Source organism: Lontra canadensis, unplaced genomic scaffold (genome assembly GCF_010015895.1).
Source record: "Lontra canadensis isolate GAN:19392208 unplaced genomic scaffold, GSC_riverotter_1.0 scaffold3, whole genome shotgun sequence".
NCBI lineage: Eukaryota > Metazoa > Chordata > Mammalia > Carnivora > Mustelidae > Lontra > Lontra canadensis.
In genome coordinates, this window is record NW_022630997.1 from 20,372,393 (window position 1) to 20,390,373 (window position 17,981).

A 17,981-nucleotide genomic window follows, 5' to 3' on the forward strand; every position below is an offset into this window, starting at 1 on the left:
TGAAAATTGAACTCCTTTTTTTTTTTTTTTAAAGATTTTTATTTATTTATTTGACAGACAGAGATCACAAGTAGGCAGAGAGGCAGGCAGAGAGAGGAAGGGAAGCAGGCTCCCCGCTGAGCAGAGAGCCCGATACAGGGCTCAATCCCAGGACCCTGGGACCATGACTTGAACCGAAGGCAGAGGCCTTAACCCACTGAGCCACCCAGGCATCCTTGAAAATTGTACTCTTACATAAATATAATTTTTGGTAGCAATATTCTTTTTTTCTTTAAAGACTTTATTTATTTATCAGGGAAAGAAAGAGGAGAGAGAGAGAGAGAGCGAGCGAGTGAGCGAGCATAAGCAGGGGAAGAGGCAGGCAGAGGGAGAACCAGGCTCCCCACTGAGCAAGGAGGCCGATGTGGGACTTGATCCCAGGACTCTGGGATCATGACTTGAGCTGAAGGCAGGTGCTTAACCAACTGAGCCACCCAGGCGTCCTGCAGTAGCAATATTCTAAATAAATTTAGGTTCTCTAGGCAGATTTTGGGAGTGGGCTATTAATATAGCCTGTAATTAATAGGTTTCTTTTCATGTGATAATTCTATTTAAATTTTTTCTTATTCCTAGGTATGAGCATACCATGCTCCCCACTTCTTCCTCCTTTTTTGTTTCAGGGTTGTAGAAACCTGAAAACAAAGCTGGCAGGATATATTAATTTGCTTTTCTTTTTAAATTTTCTCTAGGATGATCTTGATCTGATAGCTTCATGTCCTACTAAGTCCTTCCAGTTGACAAAATCTCAGAAACGGAATTGGGTAGATTCCTGCTCTCACCAGGAGGAGACCCAGCAGCGTACGGAAGAGGCATTGAGAGAGTTGTTCCAACATGTTCACAATATGCCAGAGTCAGCAAAGAAGAAACAACTTATTAGACAGGTACCCGAAGGCAGGGGAACAGTGGTGGGGCTTTGGAATGTGATCAAGGTTGTGGAATCACTAACGAATACTGCTAAGAATCTCATTTAATTTTTGGCTCTTATTGGCCCAAGCTTGGCTTGGCCAGGAAAGCAGACTTGTCAGTGGAATCTCAATGGCAGTCTCTGAACTACTGTCCCATTAAAGAAAGGAGTGGAGGCTCTTGGATTTTTAGAGTTAAACAGAAGGATCCAAGTATGGTTAGAGTTTCTCTAATTTTGGTCATGTACCAAACATGCTGAGAGAGAACTGGCAGCTGCAATATATTGTTCCAAAGTTTAAATCCTTCAGATTTTCTTGGCAAATAATTTAATCTTTCTGATTTCAATTTCCTTGTTTTTTAAATAGTAATTGAAATATCCATGTTTCATGACTATATAAGGATTAGAGACTATATAAAGTGGCTGGCACAGTAGAGCAAAAGTGCTAGTTCTTACTAATGAGTCAGAAAACACTGTAAATTCAGGGACCTAGTTTGATATTAGAAAGTAGAAATTCTGGTAGCTAAGTTTGTTTATTTTGGAGTTAATGGAAGCAAAATTAGGTCTCTCATTTGCCATTTTGAGACTAAAGTAGTTTGAGTAAATCCCCGTGACTTCGTTAGTTTCTTGGGAAATTTGTTTTGTCTCAGTCCCTCTTGAATTTTAGCTGAACAGGCATAGTCAGCCTCTTGACTTCTTATTCAACTGGACCTTCTTGAGGGAAGTCTGTGTTTTTATTTTTTTATGCCTAATCTGAAGCGTAGGGCCAGACATAACCGTGTGCTCAGAAAAATGTTGAACTGAGCTGTTCTTAACAATTGATAGAGTCCTTTTTTTTTTTTTTTTTTTAAAGATTTTATTTATTTATTTGACAGAGATCACAAGCAGGCAAAGAGGCAGGCAGAGAGAGAGGAGGAAGCAGGCTCCCTGCTGAGCAGAGAGCCCGATTCGGGGCTCGATCCCAGGACTCTGAGATCATGACCTGAGCCGAAGGCAGCGGCTTAACCCACTGAGCCACCCAGGCGCCCCGATAGAGTCCTTTAAGAGAAGTTTTCTGTTATGCTCTTTGAAATTACTTTGAGATTTAGCAAATTGTGTTATGACTGAAATTTTCAAGGGCGTTGGCTGAGTATTATTGCAGTTTCAAAGTGGTGTAGTGATTTAATTCTTGTTGGAAACTAAGACAACAGTTCAGGGCCAAGTGTCATGACTTCTGTCATCAAGAAAGCAGAGGGTTAAGGTAATACAAAGGAAAAACTAACATCATTTTTGCTCTTTTTAGAAAAATAGGAAATCATGAGGAAGGTTAAGAAGAGAATAAATCATTCATCCCACCAGGGCTTACATTTTCGGTATTTCAGACTTTTTCCTGTCAATAAATTTCTACATAGTTTGGGTCATACCACATACTTTCTTTTCTCTCTCTTTTTCACTAAACATTATAGCATAAACATTTTCTCATGCTTCCTTGTGAACTCCTTGGCTACATTTAAAATACTGCCACTTTGTTTTGGTGAAACTATAATTTTACTATTTCCTGATTTTTCTCTCTGTGATTATAAGAATAGTAAATATTCACTATAGAAGCAGTGCAACCTCCAGAAGAGTGTAAAGAAGAAAAATCACCTGTAATCATCCTGAGATAACCACTGATAAAAGTTTTGGAGTATTTTCTTCTATGAGTGTTTTCTTTCCATGAATATATGTATTTAACATTTTTTTCTTTTGTTTGAGGTCATAATATATATTCAGTTTTTAAAATTCCCATCCGTTTAACATTGTATCATGATCATTTCCCATGTCGTTAAAAGGCTGTGAACATTTTTAATGCTGTGTAATATTTCATCACATATAACCTAATGTATATACAGTTTGCCTACTATTGGACATATTTGGGAATTAGATTTTTTTTAGCTTATAAATTTTCATTGCAGAGTTTTCCTAGAAGTGGATGACCAAAGGGTATGCATTTTTTTTTTTTCGCTGGATATAGCTATTGGGTCCCTATTAATGTATAGGTTTTTCTTTCTCTCCCCTCTTTTTGTTTTACCCCTAAAAAATTGCCAAAGTTTGTTTGAATAATCTTAAGTTTGACATAATTTAGATTTAGAGAAAAATTGCAAAAATAGTATAGAGAATTCTCACGTACCCTTTACCAAGGGAACCCTTCACTCCTAATGTTAACGTTGTTAATACTAAGAAATTAACATTGGTCTGTTACTATTAAGGTTAGAGATTTTATTCAGATTTTAGAAGTTTTTTTGCTAATGCCATTTTTCTGTGCCAGGATCTAATCCAGGTTACTATATCACATTTAAATACACATATTCACACATTCTCTCTCTCTCTCTCTGCCCTTTATTTGTGAAAGAAACCATATAGTTTGTTTTCCACAGTCTAGATTTTGCTGGTTGCACCCTTGTGGTGTTATTGAACATGTTCATCAGTTCACTGTATTTATGATAAATTTGTAGTTAGATCCAATTCTAGAAACTTGATCTGAATACCAATTAGTTTTATTTATTTATTTAGTTTTTGAGTAAGGACTTCATAGGTGGTGTGTATTTTTTAATACAGTCGTTCCTGCCCCTTATCTGTGGGGGGTGCATTCCAAGACCCCCCAGTATATGCCTGAAAATCATGGATATATGATTTTTTTCATACATACTTATAATAAAGTTTAATTTATAAATTAGGCACAGTGCGAGATTAACAATGGTAACTAATAAATAGAACAAGTATAACAGTATACTATAATAAAAGTTATGTGAATGTGTTCTTTCTTTTAAAATATTTTATTATACTATACTCACCCTTCCTGTGATGATGTAAGATGATAAAATGCTTGGGGCGCCTGGGTGGCTCAGTGGGTCGAAGCCTCTGCCTTTGGTTTGGGTCATGATCCCAGGGTCCTGGGATCGAGCCCCGCATCGGGCTCTCCGCTCAGTGGGGAGCCTGCCTCCCCCTCTCTCTCTGACTGCCTCTCTGCCTACTTGAGATTTCTGTCTGTCAAATAAATAAATAAAATCTTTTAAAAAAAAAGATGGTAAAATGCTTATGTGATTAGCTGAAGTGAGCTGAATGATATATAGGCATTGTGACATAGCATTACGCTACTACTGACCTTCTGAAAATACATCAGAAGGGGGACCATCTGCTTCTGGACTGTGGTTGATTATGGTAGCAAACCTCAGAAAGCAAAATCATGAATAAAGGGGGACTACAGTATGTGTTTTGAAAAGACCCTGGACACACATTGCTAAACAGCTTCCTAGGAAACTATTGATGCTCCAGCCAGCTGGATACAAGAGAGCCCCTCTTATTGTACCTGGCCAACATTATCAGAAATGATGGTTTGTCAGTTGTCTCAATATATCCAGGAGGGATGCTTGCTTTCTAAGCTCTTTAGAAGTGACTAAATTTTCTGATAATTAACTTTGAGAACTTTTTGGTACCCGTATAATATGTATAAAAATTGTCGTTTTTGGGGGGCACCTGGGTGGCTCAGTGGGTTAAGCCGCTGCCTTCGGCTTGGGTCATGATCTCAGGGTCCTGGGATCGAGTCCCGCATCGGGCTCTCTGCTCAGTGGGAGCCTGCTTCCCTCTCTCTCTCTCTTTCTGCCTGCCTCTCAGTCTACTTGTGATCTCTCTCTGTCAAATAAATAAATAAAATATTTTTTTTTAAAATTGTCATTTTTTTAAACCTCCAGAACTGAATCTGAACGGATAAAAATTTGCAAAATTATAATTTGCATATTTAAAAACTATAGTTAGAAAAAGCAGATATATAGAAGAATTAAGTACTAGGTCATTATTTTTTTAACTGGGGAGATGAATGGCTAATCAAAGCATTAAATAAGACAATACAGTGGTTTTTTAAAAATTGTGTTGTGAGTCACCATACAGTACATCATTAGTTTTTGATGTAGTGTTCCATGATTCATTGTTTATGTATAATACCCAGTGCTCCATGCAATCCATGCCCTCCTTAATACCCATCACCAGGCTCACCCATCCCTCCCATTCCCCTCCCTTCTAAAACCCTCAGTTTATTTCCCAGAGTCCATAGTCTCTCATGGTTTGTCTCCCATTCTGATTTCTCTCCCTATATTTTTCCCTTCTCCTAGTGTCCTCCATGCTCTTCCTTATGTTCCACAAATAAGTGAAACCATATGATAATTGATTTTCTCTGTTTGACTTATTTCACTTAGCATAATCTTCTCCAGTCCCATCCATGTTGATGCAAAAGTTGGGTATTCATTCTTTTTGATGGCTGAGTAATATTCCATTGTGTATATGGACCACATCTTCTTTATCCATTCATCTTTCGAAGGGCATCTTAGCTCTTTCCAGATTTTGGGTATTGTAGACATTGCTACTATGAACATTGGGGTGTATATGGCCCTTCTTTTCACTATGTTTGTATATTTGGGCTAAATACCCAGTAGTGCAATTGCTGGGTCATAGGGTAGCTCTATTTTTAATTTTTTTTTTTAAAGATTTTATTTATTTATTTGACAGACAGAGATCACAAGTAGGCAGAGAGGCAGGCAGAGAGAGAGAGGAAGGGAAGCAGGCTCCCTGCTGAGCAGAGAGCCCCATGCGGGGCTCGATCCCAGGACCCTGAGACCATGAACTGAGCCGAAGGCAGAGGCTTAACCCACTGAGCCACCCAGGCGCCCCTATTTTTAATTTTTTGATGAATCTCCACACTGTTTTCCAAAGTGGCTACACCAATTTGCATTCCCACCAATAGTGTAAGAGGGTTCCCCTTTCTCCACAACTTCTCTAGCATTTGTTGTTTCTTGCCTTGTCGATTTTTGCCATTCTAACTGGTGTAAGGTGGTATCTCAGTGTGGTTTTGATTTGTATTTCCCTGATGGCTAATGATGAGAACACTTTCTCATGTGTCTGATAGCCATTTGTATGTCTTCTTTGGAGAAGTGTCTGCTCATGTCTTCTGCCCATTTTTTGACTTATCTGTTTTTTGGGTGTTAAGTTTGAGAAGTTCTTTATAGATCTTTGTAGTGTCATTCCCAAATATCTTCTCCCATTCTGTGGGTTGCTTATTTGTTTTGTTGACTGTTTCCTTTGCCATGCAGAAGCCTTTTATCTTGATGAAACCCCAGAAGTTCATTTTCGCTTTTGTCTCCCTTGTGTTTGGACATGTGTCTTGAAAGAAGTTGCTGTGGCCCATGTCAAAGAGGTTACTGCATATATTCTCCTCTAAGATTCTGATGGATCCCTGTCTCACATTGAGGTCTTTCATCCATTTAGAGTTTATCTTTGTGTATGGTGTAAGGGAATGGTCCAGTTTCATTCTTTTGTATATAGCTGTTCAATTTTCCCAGCACCATTTATTGAAGGGACTGTTTTTCTTCCACTGAATATTTTTTCCTGCTTTGTTGAAGATTAGTTGACCATGGAGTTGAAGGTCCATATCTGGGCTCTCAATTCTATTCCATTGGTCTATGTGTCTGTTTTTGTGCCAATACCATGCTGTCTTGGTGATCACAGGTTTGTAATAGAGCTTGAAATCAGGCAGCATGATGCCCCAGCTTTGTTTTTGTCAGCATTTCCTTGGCGATTTGGGGTCTTCTTTGGTTCCATACAATTTTTAGGATTGTTTGTCCCATCACTTTGAAAAATGCCATTGGTATTTTGATCAGAATGGCGTTGAAAGTATAGATTGCTCTGGGCAGCATAGACATTTTAACAGTGTTTTTTCTTCCGATCCACAAGCATGGAATGTTTTCCTACTGTTTTGTGTCTTCTTAAATTTCTTTCATAAGTTCCTAGAGTATAGATCCTTCACGTCTTTGGTTAGGTTTATTCCAAGGTGTCTTATGGTTTTTTGATGCTATTGTAAATGGAATCAATTCTCTAATTTCTCTTTCTACGGTTTCATTGTTAGTGTGTAAGAAAGCAGCTGATTTCTATGCATTGATACTGTATCTTGCCACATTACTGAATTGCTATATGAATTCTAGTAATTTGGGGGTGGAGACTTCTGGGTTTTCCACATCGAGACAATACAGTGTTTTATATCTTGCATTTCTCCATGTTAGATACTATCAAACAGACAGCTGATATTGATAAAATTAATCACTTTTTATTTTGATGTATTTCCTCTGATAATATTGGCAAGCAATCATGATAGATGTCCATTTAAAGAGCTTTAGTAACTTCTTTATTCTGCATGCAATTTATTTTAAATTAAGAACTGTTTTAGTTGTGCTAGTCACTCTCTATGTCCAAGATACTTTCTGCCAAAAAATCTTGATTACCAGCTGAGATCGTGGGCAAATTACATAACTCTCTGAGTTTTGGTTTCCTTATCTGTAAAATAGGGGTAATACTTCCAACTTTATAGTACATAAGAAAAAGGAAAATAAAGTGCCATCTCCTTAGAGTAATTTAATAAATTTTGACTTTTTTGGCAACATGATTTCTGCCTTTGAGATTTGCTTTCTAACCTACTAATCCATATTGTGTACAGACTTACTTATTCCTGGACTTGTCTGGATATTTACACTTAGCTATTGATTGTCGTAGAATCCTAGCTCTTGATGGGGGGAAATAATAATAAAATGTTTGTTTTCTCTTAGTTTAATAAACAGTCTGTGATCCAAACGCCAGGGCGAGAATCTCCTACTCCTCGGGTACAGAAAAGAGCCCGTTCACGTTCCTTCAGTGGCCTTATTAAGGTTGGTATGCCATGCTGTCATTTTTAGCATTGACTTTGAGAAAGCTTAACAGTCTGACTTTGAGAAAGCTTAACAGTCTGACTTTTTTAAGGCATAAACAGTTTTCTTCTATTCTTTGGGATCCTGTAAAGGGTTCATTTGTAAGAAGATAAAGATAGAATTTAGAAAAACATTTTTAATTTTGACAGCATTTTGCTGTGTTTCAAATTGGAGAAGGGGCTGTACGATTAGAGAGAAAAAGAAAGGTCCTTCCTTCTCTTTAGGACCGAGGACAGAGTCCCCATTCCTGAGCAGTGTGGAGAGTTCTTTGCTTTGTGCCACAAGGTTCACTGCACAATTTGCAGAAGCTATGGAGAAGTGAGGGAGTTGACAGACTTTCAGAAATGGTTAGGAAATGGATTTTCTGATAGGCTAGTGAGTTTTAGGTAGCTGAAATTTTTGTAAGCTTAACATTTTAATTCAGTTGTATATTCTCTTCCTTTGTATCAAATTACTTAAAAATATTTTTTTTAAACAAGTATAATATCTGCTTCTGTGCTATTGATGCCGTCGTTATGCTTGTTCAATTTACACATCCTTGTGGACGATCTGAACTTGTAGCTACTGCATATTGCCATCAGATGGCAGTAGATAACATGATAATGGGGTTCGAATTTTCAGGCATAAACTAAGGCAAGGTTCTGGTTAACTTGGAGAGAGATTAAGCACCGTTCTGTGTTCTGCTGTTTTTCTTTTTAAAATTGTTTTAACATTATTAAAATCTATAAATCCAGCAAGAGTAAGGAGCTCTGATTAAAATGAAAAATAAAATTAATATATATATTTTTTCTTTAAGCTGCAGTTATTAACCATTGCTACATTATCTAAATCTCATTTTGGTCTTAGCTATTATCATTAATAGAAGTTTAGAATTCACTCTCAATTCTGTGGGGGCCAGTAGCCTCTGAGGCATTAGTCTTGCTTACCCTCAAAATTTCCTTTGTGATCAACAGAATGAAAAGACAACTCACAGAATGGAACAAAACATTTGTAAGACATGTCTGAGAAGGAGTTAAGGTCCAGAATATATAATGAACTCTTACAAAAACAAGAAAAAAAATTAAAAAATAGGCAAAGAACTTAGACATTTCTCCCAAGAAGATGTACAAATGAAAAGATGCTCAGTATCACTTAATCTTTACGAAAATGCAAATGAAAACCACAGTGAGATAGCAAGTCACAGTAGGATGACTATTAGGGAAAAAGCCAGAAAATAACACGTGTTGGTGGGGATGTGGAGACATTGAAACCCTCATGTGCTGTTGGTGGGAATGTAAAACAGTGTACCTGTCATGGATAACAGGATGGCATTCCTCAAAAAATTAAATATTCAGCAGTTCCACTTCTCGGTATGCACCCAAAAGAATTGAAAGCAAGGACATAAAGAGATGTTTGCACACCTATGTTTGTAGCAGCATTATTCACAGTAAGTGAAAGGTGGAAGCCACTTCAAGTGTCTACTGACAGGTGAATGGATAAACAAAATATTGTATATACATGCAATTGAATATCATTTGGCCTTAAAAAGAAAGGAAATTCTAACATATACTACAACATCGATGAGCCTTGAGGACATTATGTTAAATGAAATAAACCAGTCACAAAGAACAAGTACTGTATGATTCCACTTATATGAGATAACTAGAATGGTCAAATTCATAGAGAAAGAAAGTAGAATGGTGGTTGTCAGGGGCTAAGAGTATGGGGGGAATTGGGAATTATTGTCTAGTGGGTACCCAGGTTCTATTGGGGAGATGAAAAAGTTCTGGAGATGGCTGGTGGTGATGGTTGCCCAACAGTGTGAATGGAATTAATGCTGCTCAACTATACACTTAATATGGCTAAAATGGTAAGTTTTGTATTATATATATTTTACTATAATTAAGAAGTCATTTATTTTTCTAGAACCCTAGCAGTATATTCACCTGCGGCATGTAGTTCATAAAATGAATATCCTTGTTGGTTCATTTTACTTGGAAGTCTGTCATTGCCTCTGACTTCCTGTCATTGAGCTGATTGATAACAAGAAAGTTATTAGTCAAATAAACTGAAAAGTTATTAGTCAAATATTTCTTTAACTGAAGCTAGAGGGGTGTAGTTTTTTCATCCTAGTGAAAGAAAGTTCTGCAGTGGCTCTAGATGTATTGCCTAGTGTGGCTTGAAATGTGAATATGGAGTATCCTCTTGGCAGCTGCCCGTTTCTTTATGGAGAGAGAATTTAGGACTTTAGAATTATAAAAGAGCTTATAATTCTATCAGTATAAGACATTTTAGAACAGTAATTTTAAATATAAATATTAACGAATTTTATGAAACAGGATATTTTCATTATGAATGAAGAAACTTTTGAGCTATTAATAGATAATTGTTTTTGCTCAATAGTGATAGTGTAATGAAATGTCTTTTTTTTCTTTAAGGAGATACTTTCCTTTTTTTCCCCTTTTTTAAAAGATTTTATTTATTTCAGAGAGAGAGAGTGAGAGAGCTGGGGGAGGGGAAGAGGGAGAGGATCTCCAACAGATTCTTCACTGAACAGATTCTGCAGAGTGCAGAGCCCTACTTGGGGCTTGATTTCACCATCCTGAGATCAAGACCTGAGCCGAAACCAAGAGTCAGATGCTTAACCAATTAAGCCAACCAGGTGCCCCTGAAATGTCTTTTTAAAAGTTTGTTGGAAATAATGAATCATGGAACATTACATCAAAAACTAATGATGTACTGTGTGGTGACTAACATCACATAAAAAAAAAAAAAAAAAAGAAATGGAAAAAAAAAATGAAAAAAGTGAAAGTTCATTGGAGGTGCTCCTGGGTGTCTCAGTTGGTTGGGTGGCTGCCTTTGACTCAGGTCATGATCTCAGGGTGGAGCCCCACATGGGGTTCCTTGCTCAGGTGGGGAACCCACTTCTCCCTCTCCTCCTTTATTCTCCTTCCTCCCTGTTTGTGTTCTCTCTTGCTCTTTCTCTCTCTCAAATAAATAAATAAAATCTTTTTAAAAAATGTTCATTAGAAGCTTTATAGCCGGTCCTATGGCTCCTGACATCCCCATTTGAGCTTACTCTGAGGTGATAGCTGATTTCTGAAAGGAAGATGTAGTGGTCTCATTTTTCCAGCATTTCTGTGTTTTAGCTATTCGATTTATATTCTTCTTTGATCCCTTTTTTGGGCTAGACTTTTCCCTCCAGAATTTCTCTCATGTAAATAATTTATTATATTGGAATATTCTTTTTTTAGATTTTATTTATTTACTTGACAGAGAGAGATCACAAGTAGGCAGAGAGGCAGGCAGAGAGAAAGAGGAGGAAGCAGGCTCCCTGCAGAGCAGAGAGCCCAATGCGGGGCTCGATCCCAGGACCCTGGGATCATGACCTGAGCTAAAGGCAGAGGCTTTAACCCACTGGGCCACCCAGGTGCCCCTATATTGGAATATTCTTAATATTGCTGCTAAGAGGGGTGCCTGGGTGGCTCAGTCATTAAGCATCTGGGATCGAGGCCTGCATTGGGCTCCCCACTCCTTGGGAAGCCTGCTTCTCCCTCTCCCACCCCCACTGCTTGTGTTCCTCTCTCGCTGTCTCTCTCTGTCAAATAAATAAGTAAATAATTTTTTAAAAAATTGCTGCTAAGATTTATATTGCAGAGTTTCATGTTCTTGTTTTGTTAAGTTCTTTTCTGGGGATTTAAACTTATTCTCTAAGAAGAAAAAAGGGAAGATTTCCCCAAAGATGGTAGAATTGTCACTATCAGCCATTATAGTAGGTTATGTCAGCTTCTAAGCTGTTCAGAGATGAAAGCGATTTTAGTCGTGCTCTGAATGACAGTATGGTCATGTGACCCCCTTAAGATGGCCTGTACGCTCTTGTGCTATATTAGAAACTCTTAAAGACTTTCTCCAAGTTTTCTAATCCTGTGCAAAGACATGACAGGGAAGCCGACTTAGAGTGGACCTAGCAGAAGTATCCCTGAGTGGGGAGGGGACTCTTAACAGCTGCCAGGGACGACACATCTTTGGGGGAAAAAATTATGCTGCTAGGAATGCCTCAGTGACTTAGTGGGTTAAACGTCTGCCTTTGGCTCTGGTCATGATCTCAGGGTCCTGGGGTCGAGTTCCGCATCGGGCTCCCTACTCAGTGGGGAGGCTGCTGCTCCCTTTCCTGCTACCACTGCTTGTGCTCTTTCTCTCTGTCAAATAAATAAAGCTTTTAAAAACATACGGCTAAATAACTGTGTGGTTTTTTTTAATGGTCTTAGAAGCACACTGTAACTTGCCTGCATTAGCTAGTTTAAATCAACTGTAAAACTTTCTTATATTTCAGGTATTTCAAATGTAGAGGAAAAGGGATCACCTAAAGGCAGGCAATGATTTCAGGATTTTTTGTAACATGCTTTGGCCTCCCTTGCATAAGACGGCCTGGGAGAATTTATCAGAAATCTGAAATTTATTTGAAATCTGAATTTTTTTTTAAATAAGGAACTATAGATTTAAAGACCAGCCAGTTTAGCTACAATACGGATATAATAGATCTTTATAAATCACTTATTTTCTCTTCCTAAATCAGCGGAAGGTCCTGGGAAATCAGATGATGTCAGAAAAGAAAAACAAGTATCCTACTCCGGAATCTGTAGCCATTGGTGAATTGAAGAGAGCCAGCAAAGAAAATATGAACTTAGTAAGATACTGTTCTTTGGCCTTCCTCTTTGTGTACATTTGTAGAAAGGAGAAATATTGATATACTGTCGCCTGTTTTACTGTGTTTCTCTGGTGCCTTTTTCTAAATCCTTTCATTTATGCTGATGGTCAAAACAAACATGTGGAGTTCCAGAAGGATATAGCCAGTATATGCGGCGCTGGCAAATACAGTGAAGGACATCCACAAACAGTGCTGAAGGGAATAGTTCCTGCTGGGAGACTCTGTGGAGCTGGGCCTGGCTGGCACTGCGGTATCTGTTGGGTAGTCCTTCTAGGGGCCCCACACATGCAGCTTCATTAAGCCAGCAATAAAATCAGTTAAGACTAATGATATATAAATATAATCAGCCTCAGTAAAACTCTTCACATGGAAATTGAACAAGCAAATAATTCTGTTAGTAAAGTCTGTAGGAATGACATTAGCAGATTTAAGCCACTAAAATGTTCTTGTTACAGTTATATTCTGGCTCTCCAGCTGTCACGATGACACCAACAAGATTGAAATGGCCTGAGGGGAAGAAAGAAGGGAAAAAAGGTACTGATTGTACTTATTCTGTGTTCTTACCGAGCGTAAGTCCTTTCTGCGTCTAGTCCGTCAGTCGTAGTGTTTGAATTCCCAGTATCGGAAGCAACGTCAGGTTGCCAGGCTGGGTCTTTTTCAGCAGATGGTTATTGATCATCTGCTCAGCACTGTCCCAGGTGCCGGGGGGTAGAGCTGTGAAGACCCACACAGTCCCTGCATTCTTGGACAGATGGGACACATGTGAAAGAAATCTTAAGAACACTTGTTAAGCAAATTAAAAGCAAGTGTAAACTAATTTGTGAAACCAAGTACAGAAGTGCTAGAATCTGCTCCATAAACATGGAATAGCTATGTTCTTTTTCTGTGTAGACTTCAGTGAGGCTTTCTAGCTAATAAACAGCTGACGGACCCTGGAAATCATACCGTACAACATATTTTTTTTCATACAACATATTTTTGAGAATGCTTAGGACAAAAAAGATTATTTGGCGTGGAGAGTGCCAGTTGCCCCAGGCTCTTCTGGTAAAAGGCAGCAGCTGCTGTACTTTCCTCTGAAGAAGCCGTGTGGTCCACGGGGAGGACCAGGGGATTTGCTGTTAGACCTGATTTGAGTCATCATTCTTCTGGCCCAGGAAAACCATTCATTCTCTCTGAGCCCGTCTCCTCCTCTGAAAATAAGCATAATAGTTACATTGAGTTCACAGATTTCTTATGAGTCTTAATTGAAATAATGTTTTAGATGCATTAACAAGTAGCAATAGTTACGACTAGAGAGAACATGGCAGATGAAGTGATCCCTGGTTTGACATGTGCTTTTTACTGCTGAGACAGGAACATAATTATGACTTGAGACATCAGCAGTAGGAAGAGAACTAAAGTCCAGCCCTTATGGAGAAATCTTTATTCTTCTCTAGAAGATTAGATTTTGGTATAGTCTCAGACCTTATCCTTGAATGAATTATCTTAGCACTTTTTTCTTTCCATCTTGCTTCTGACTTGTAGGCAGGGCTGTCTGATTGAGGGGAGTTGGGTGTTTGAGTTATGTGTGTCTAAGTATTTCTACATGGGTGTCGGTGAATCAAACCTAAGGGTAAGTTATTTTTAAAGGATACATTGTTTTGTATCAGACATATATACTTTTCCTTTTTGAAAATAATAAAAAGGGAGCCTGAGTGGCTCCGCTCAGTTAGTTAAGCATCTACCTTCGGTTCAGGTCATGATGCTAGGGTCCTGGGATCGAGCCCTGCGTTGGGCTCGCAGGGAATCTTCTCCCTCTCCCTCTGTGATCTCTCTCATTCATGCTCTCTCTCAAATAAATAAATAAAATCTTAAAAAAAAAGAATCAAGAAATGGTAAGTCTTTTTATATTGACAGTCATATTTTGAGGAGAGAGAAATGCATTAAGGAAATAAGCCAAGTTCATTTTAGCAAGAAGATTTAGAGCAGGGACACCTGGGTGGCTCAGTCGGTTAAACATCTGCCTTTGGCTCAGGTCATGATCCCAGGGTCCTGGGATCAAGTCCCACATTGGGCTCCCTGCTCAGTGGGGAGCCTGCTTCTCCCTCTGCCCCTCCCCCTGCTCATGCTCTCTCTCTCTCTCTGACAGATAAATAAATAAAATCTTAAAAAAAAAAAAAAAAAAGATTTAGAGCCGGGATTCTTGAGCTGTTATGTGTGGACCTCCTAAGGGCTCTGATCAAATTCCTGATATTGTTGTTTTTTTTTAATTTTTATTTATTTATTTGACAGAGAGAGAGATCACAAGTAGGTAGAGAAGCAGACAGAGAAGGAAGCAGGCTCCCTGCTGAGGAGAGAGGCCGATGCGGGTCTCGATTCCAGGACCTTGAGATCATGACCCGAGCTGAAGGCAGTGGCTTAACACCCCTCAAGTTCCTGATATTGTTGATGTCGTTTTATGTGTAGGTGCCTTTTTGGAGGACAGGATGTATAGTTTTATTAGATTCTCAAAAATGTTAGTGAATCAGGTGCGCCCAGCTGGGATTGGTCAACAGAGCATGTGACTCTTGATCTCAGGGTTGAGTTCAGTCCCCCTGCCCTGAACGCTGGGCATGGAGCCTACTTTAAAATTAGAAAAAAAAAATGTTAGTGATTCAGAAAAGTGGGGGTCTACAGATAACGAACACTTGGAATTAGATTAGGCAGTGACATTTCCATTTTGTTCTCTCCTTGGTCACCTCCTATAGCCCGAAAGGCTTGCCTTGGTTGTCATGATGCTACCTTATTCTTGTTCTTCCTTGTGACTTTTCCATCTCTGTGGTAGCTTACTACTGCTGGCCTATCCCTCCGCTCTTCATTTTATTAATTTTTTTAGATTTTATTTATTTGAGAGAGACTGTATGTGAGTGGGGTTGAGGAGGAGCAGAAGGGGACAGACAAGAAGACCCCGTGCTGAGCCCAGAGTCCAATGAAGGGTTCACTCTCCCCAGCCCAGGATTACAACCTGAGTGAAACCAAGAGTTGGACGCTCCACTGACTGAGCCACCCAGTCGCCCCTCCTCTTTGTGTTTTTTTTTTTTTTTAATTTTATTTATTTATTTGACAGACAGAAATCACAAGTAGGCAGAGAAGCAGGCAGAGAGAGAGCAGGGGGGAGGCAGGCTCCCTGATGAGCAGAGAGCCCAATGCGGGGCTTGATCCCAGGACCTTGAGATCATGACCCGAGCTGAAGGCAGAGGCTTAACCCACTCAGCCACCCAGGTGCCCCACTTTTTGTGTTTTTAAGTGTTCTATCTTGAATTCTCTGCTTACCTCTGCTCTTGCTTTTACAAAACTCTCAGCAACTTGGGCTAACCCACAGCTCTCTTTTCTCTGTAGGATAACTGCTCCCAGACCTGCATTTCCAGATCTGAACTCTCTTCCAGTTTCCAAGGCCACAGATCCACTTACCTGCCATCTAATTCTTTTATGCAATGACTATAACTGGAGGTTTTTGATGGTGATCTTTTACAAGATCTATTACTACTATTTGAAGGCGATAATGTCATTTTACTATCATCATCAAGAGCTCACTCCATAAAGGCATTTCTTTAGCACAGGGCTTCTCGAGGTGGCACTGTGGACCTTTTGGGTCAGATCTTTGTCGTGGGGAGCTGCCTTGTACATTGTACCATGGTTAGCAGCTTCCCCTGGTCTCTACCCATTAGATGCCAGGGCACCCTTCTTCCCTCAGTTCGGACAACCAGAATGCCTCCAAACATCGCCAGGTATCTCCTGGGGAGGAGAGGGCAAACTTACTCCCAGATGAGAACTCCCGATTTAGCACCTTCTTATTAATGGGCATTATTTTCATTATTTTCTTATTAATGGTCATTATTTCAGTACGCCAGTAGTGAGAACCTTACCCATTCTTCAAAGCCAACCTAAACCATACCTCCTCTTTGAAACCTTCTTTGGCTAATCCAGCCAGATGTACCTTTTCTGTTGCTTATTGATGGTAGGTACTAAAATGTTGACATTTAGTATGATTTATTGTAGTTATTGGCTTCACATGTATTGTCTGGTATCTGTAGCTAGTTTCTCTTTTGGAAGACAAGGGCCAGACTTAAGAATAGGTTTGTGACTTCCTGTTTTCTGTTCTTCTCCTCCTCCTGGTGCTGACAGTACCTTGCATCTACTAGGCATTTAGTAAACATTTGCTGGCAAGAGGCATAGTGGTGGGAAGGCCCGGAGCTCTGCATTCACTTAGGCTTTGGTTCAACTCCCAGCTTTTCTGCTTGTATCTGTTTATCTTGGGGAAAGTTAATTTGTGTAGGCTTCAGATTCTTCACTTGTAACATGGCAAGAGCTTTATCTCATGCACAGATTGTTGTGAAGATAAATGAGATCATGTACACAAGGAACTCAGAGCAGGTCTGGTGCAAAATGTGCGCTTAGTACAGCGGTAGCTGTTATTGCCATTAAGTTGTTTTAATGAATTGAGATTAAGGCACGTAGACAAAGTAATGTTTACTTGGTAGAAGTTATAAATTCTCAATTAAGCTCTTTAATCCTCAGTTTGTAGAAAATATTAAGTACAGCCTCTCTAGCTTTCAGGTGGGATGATTGCAAAAAGAAATATTTATGAATGTGTTTAATATTCTTGTTTTTTCTTCAACCTAGGATTCCTCTGAAGGATCCAGAGTACTCCTGTTGTCCACCTGGAATTTCCTCTTTAGTGGGCCAGACGTCATTACTGCTCAGAGAAGCTTGGACTTGCAGCTTGCTGCGTTTAGCACTGTGAAAGTCAACTAATCCTGTGACCTGACTGACACCGCTAACCGCACTCACTGGATAATGTCTGCAGACTCTGTCTACTGAACGGGCGCTGGCATCTCTTTCTCTTGTCTTTGAAGCATTGTGGGGAAACCACTAAGCAGCCAACCTGCTCACACAGCACAGTAAATGGGCAGAACCAGCTGGGCTCCAGTGCTCATTCCATGAATTTGTTTTAGCAGATATTATTTTTAAAAATCTGAAAGTTCTTTCAACTGCCAGTTTTTGGGTTTTTTTTTAAGTGCTGTCAGTCCTGGTGGATTGATATTATTTTTAACTGATACTTGGGGCTTTTCTCTGTTTTGATAGTATGGGTGTTATTTTGGTTGTTTCTTGTTAATTTGCTGTTTGTTTTTTTAAAGCCATTTTTTAGATAGGTCATCTAAATTATGCCTAAGACAGATATCTTTCCCTTGTTTTTTCACCATAAGCTTTGGGAAAGCTCTTGATCTCATGATCTCATGAGATCATGAGGCCGTATTCCTCAATACCATTTGTCCAAAGAACTTCCAGCTTTCCTGGAATTACAAAAATAATTTCTTGGACCTGAGGGTGTAGGATATTTGACCTGCGTTATTGAAAAAGGAGAATTCAGAATGATACCATATTTTAACAAATGCCAGTTATTAAACGTTATCCCTCCTCCCTTCCTTCCCTCTCTTCCCCTTTCCTCCATGGTGCCAAAGTAATTGTGTGGTTGCCAAACTTGTCGCCTTCATTCAGTCTCCCCTCGCCTAAAACATTTCTGGTGCCAATATTCTGTGCCAGATCCCTGTGATTCAAGGGAAGTCACCGATAGCTCGATAGAGATTTG

The 17,981-nt window shown here is 39.3% G+C and overlaps 1 protein-coding gene across 3 annotated transcripts in view; it reads left to right on the forward strand.

The window, feature by feature from the left end:
- The window catches only part of ARHGAP19 (Rho GTPase activating protein 19), a 61,744-nt gene extending 44,126 nt beyond the window's left edge, over positions 1–17,618 (forward strand). The window contains exons 8-12 of one of the 3 annotated variants that reach the window (XM_032883220.1): positions 729–920; positions 7,549–7,647; positions 12,242–12,352; positions 12,829–12,942; positions 17,015–17,618. In XM_032883220.1, coding sequence (XP_032739111.1) covers positions 729–920; positions 7,549–7,647; positions 12,242–12,352; positions 12,829–12,942; positions 17,015–17,146 — 648 coding nt within the window. In that variant the 3' untranslated portion in view covers positions 17,147–17,618. Of the gene's footprint in view, positions 1–728; positions 921–7,548; positions 7,648–12,241; positions 12,353–12,828; positions 12,943–15,730; positions 15,760–17,014 lie in introns of those variants that run through there. The other 2 variants (XM_032883226.1, XM_032883234.1) reach the window with 2 other exon arrangements.
- Positions 17,619–17,981: the final 363 nt, after the last annotated feature.